Source organism: Myotis davidii, unplaced genomic scaffold, assembly GCF_000327345.1.
Source record: "Myotis davidii unplaced genomic scaffold, ASM32734v1 scaffold243, whole genome shotgun sequence".
Lineage (NCBI taxonomy): Eukaryota > Metazoa > Chordata > Mammalia > Chiroptera > Vespertilionidae > Myotis > Myotis davidii.
In genome coordinates this window covers 1,128,779-1,131,857 of record NW_006295183.1, presented here as the reverse complement: position 1 = coordinate 1,131,857, position 3,079 = coordinate 1,128,779, and the positions used below count along the sequence as shown (strand labels likewise).

General features: G+C 59.0%; 1 protein-coding gene across 2 annotated transcripts in view; it reads right to left on the bottom strand.

Moving 5' to 3' along the window:
* TPPP3 (tubulin polymerization-promoting protein family member 3) overlaps positions 1–3,033 on the bottom strand; it is a 3,762-nt gene extending 729 nt beyond the window's left edge. The window contains exons 1-3 of one of the 2 annotated variants that reach the window (XM_006769787.2): positions 2,818–3,033; positions 309–502; positions 41–194 (exon numbers count right to left, since the gene is read on the bottom strand). In XM_006769787.2, the coding sequence (XP_006769850.1) occupies positions 41–194; positions 309–496 (342 nt within the window). In that variant the 5' untranslated portion in view covers positions 497–502; positions 2,818–3,033. The remainder of the gene's footprint in view (positions 1–40; positions 195–308; positions 503–2,817) is intronic. The other variant, XM_006769786.2, reaches the window with a different exon arrangement.
* Between the last annotated feature and the right edge of the window lie 46 nt (positions 3,034–3,079).

Genomic DNA, 3,079 nt, shown 5'->3' with positions numbered 1-3,079 from the left:
CCCCCCCCTAGTGTCTCCCTGAGACCAGCAGGGCACTTACAGTGACGCCCACATTGGCTGGTTCCTTGCCTGCTACCAACTGGCAGATGGCATCGAAGGCTTCCTCCTTGCTCTTCCCCTTGAATCGCTTGATTGCCAGCTCTTCCAGGGCCTTCTTGAACTCCTCATAGTTGATGACCCGAGCAGACTTCCCCCTGCCAGGCATGTGGACACCATGAGTTTCCCCTTCCCCATGTCCCCCCTGCTTCCAGCCCCCCAACTCCCCACCTTCTGGGAACATCAGAAGCAGGGATTGCCTGGGAGCTCACTTGACTTTGGAGAAGACGATGTCCACATCAGTCCCCGTGACAGCCTTTCCGTCAGTCACCTTGCAGTCCTTACATAGCTTGGCCCAGTTCTTGCCGTTCATCTCTTGCCCACTGGCCTTGGGGTCACCATGGATGGCAAACTTGCGGAAGCTCTCCTCCAGCCCAGCCACGTCTGTGCTCGCTGCCATGCCACCCTATAGGGACCCACCTTGGTCACTTTCCAGCCAAGCTGTTCCTCCCCTCCCCAAAGGCACAGAACATTACTGCCACTACCTCAAAACCTGCAAGGTCTGAGTTGGGGGCATTTAAGCTACATACCCTCAAGAGCTGGAGCAGGAGCTGCCAGCGGAGAGGGGCTAGCACTCAGTGTCTCCCTGGGCCCCTGAGCCCTGAGGGAGGGCCTCGAGAGGAAAGGTCCTATTGTTAATGCCAGCCCTGGCTTGGAGTGGAGTTCAGATGAAATCATGATGCCATACCAGGCTGGGAACAGAGTGGCACTGTCGAGAAAGACTGTGAGGGCAGCAGCTGGGACCATGGCTTTGTCTGGCCCTGGCACAAGGCCTGCTTGGGTGGAAGTGAGGATGGCAGATCAGGCCTCCCTCCCTGGGTGTTCCATGCCAAGCTGGGTCAGGGCCAGGCTAGGTTGCTAGTTAGGCAAGTATCTAGTCAGGACGGTGTCTTTGTCAGGGTCATGAGGATCCAGCAAGACCCAGCCCAGGCTGAGAAGGGAGCCAGAGCACAGGCAGGGGTGCATGCCTTAGGCAGGGGTGCAGCTGGCCCAGCCGGGACCTTGTTACTATTTGCTGTTAAACAAAAACATGAGGGGAGAAGGAGCCTAGAGCTGGCCTGGCCACAGTTTGTGAAGCCTGGAGACGGTTGCTAAGGGAGGTGGTGCTACTTGGAGAATGTTGCTAAGGGCAGGATGGTGTCAGAGTGGCTCAGGGAGAAGCTCCCAGTGCTGCTGGGCTGGGCTGGGCTGGGGAACAGGGGCCCACGGGTGGGGCACCCCAGCACTCCCAGTGCCTGGGGCGCAGCCATGGCTTCCTGGCCCCTTGCCATCCATTGGGGCTGTAACCTCCCAATTTGTGGAGTTTAGGAGGAACAGGAGATTGGGGGGCTAGCCCAGGGTAGGGGTGTAGAGTTACGAACCCCTAGAGGCATATTGGCAAGTTGGACTGTGGCCTTGGCCCTGTAATCCTCACACCTGCACTGCAGCATACTTCCCCACCTTCAGCCCTCCATTGAGGCCCCTTGACCACACCCTGAGCACTGCCAACCAGCCCAGACTCCCACGGCTGGTGTACTCAACCCTGGCCCTCCACACCCTCAACCTTATTCCCCCTGACTACACCCTTCACCTGGTCCTCAGACCTCCCTGACCACACCCGCAGCCCTGAGACTGAGGGCTTGGACCATTCTCTCAGCATTCACCCTTGACATATATTAATAGCACTGGATTGAAGACTTCCCCAATTATACCCTCAGCCCTGCACTGAAGGGTCCTCCCACACCCTCACAGTCCCCCTGCAGTCCTCTGACCACACCCGCAGTGCTCCACTGTGTAACCTAGCACAGCCCTGTAATGGTGCCTCCCTGACCACACCCTCAGTCCTGCATGGCAGCCGCCTCCATCCACACACCCACAGCCCTTCCGAGACCCTAACCAGAGCCTTATAACCCCTCTCCGCACACCCTCAACCCTGATCACATCCATATACTGGCCCCCCTTGTCCGCACCCCCACAATCTCTGTCCACAATCTCAGCCCTACATTGAAGCCCCGCAGTGTCCACACCCACAGACTTGCATTTCTAGACTCCCAGGTACTATATTGAGACCACTCCTGTGTTGAGACACCGCCCCCCCCAAAGCACACCCACCTCCTCCACTACAGTCGTATCTTCAGCAACCATCCTGTAACTTTATACTAGAGTCTCCAGTGACCATGGCCTGGGCCCCTCTTCAGCTACTGCTGATCCATCTCTGAGTTGCAGCGTCTGGGCTGCTACAGTCCCAGTCCTGCACTAACCTTCCCTCTCCCTACACTACAACCTCCCACCAGAGACCCAGCGTTTGGTTCATGAAGGGTAAGGTCTAGGGGAGCTTTCCTCCCACGGAATGTTTGTCCTGGGGGACTGGCAGGATCCTGCATCCAGTCAGTATCACTCCTTTCCGTGGGAAGATGGATTCTTGGTCATTTCAGGCTGATCAGATAGAGCCAGGTCACAGGTTCTATCTAGTCCCAGGGGTCTGCAGGCCATGGATGGAGCAGCCACACCCGTGAACTGGGGCCACCAGCTTGCTCCCGCTGGGACAGCTGGAGTCATCAATCAGCCCAACATGGAGGTGGGGGGAGGGGGCAGAACGCTCAGCCCGGGGCAGGGCAGCTCAGCTGGCGTCCTCAGCTCAGTATCCTCCAGGGTTGGGACCCCTTCCAGGCCGCTCCCACCCCAGCCCCTTCCTCATCGTGCAGGATACTGATTAGGGTGGTCGGCGCCCGGGTCTCCTACCGACTTCTACCTCGTGGCTGCTCCTGCAGTGCGCGTTCGACGGACCGAAGGACACAAGAATGGACCCACTGATGCGGGAGACCGGGCGGCTCTGCAGCTCTGCTCCCTGCCGGCTCCGGGGCGGGACTGCAGCCCGGGCGGCTCCGCTGTATTATCCCCTGTTTCTCGGTCTCCATAGAGACGGCGAGTCCCACCCCCAGGGCTGTCTCGGCAGACTGACCAAGGTCATGCTGGCTCCACCCACCGGACCCCGCCCCATCGG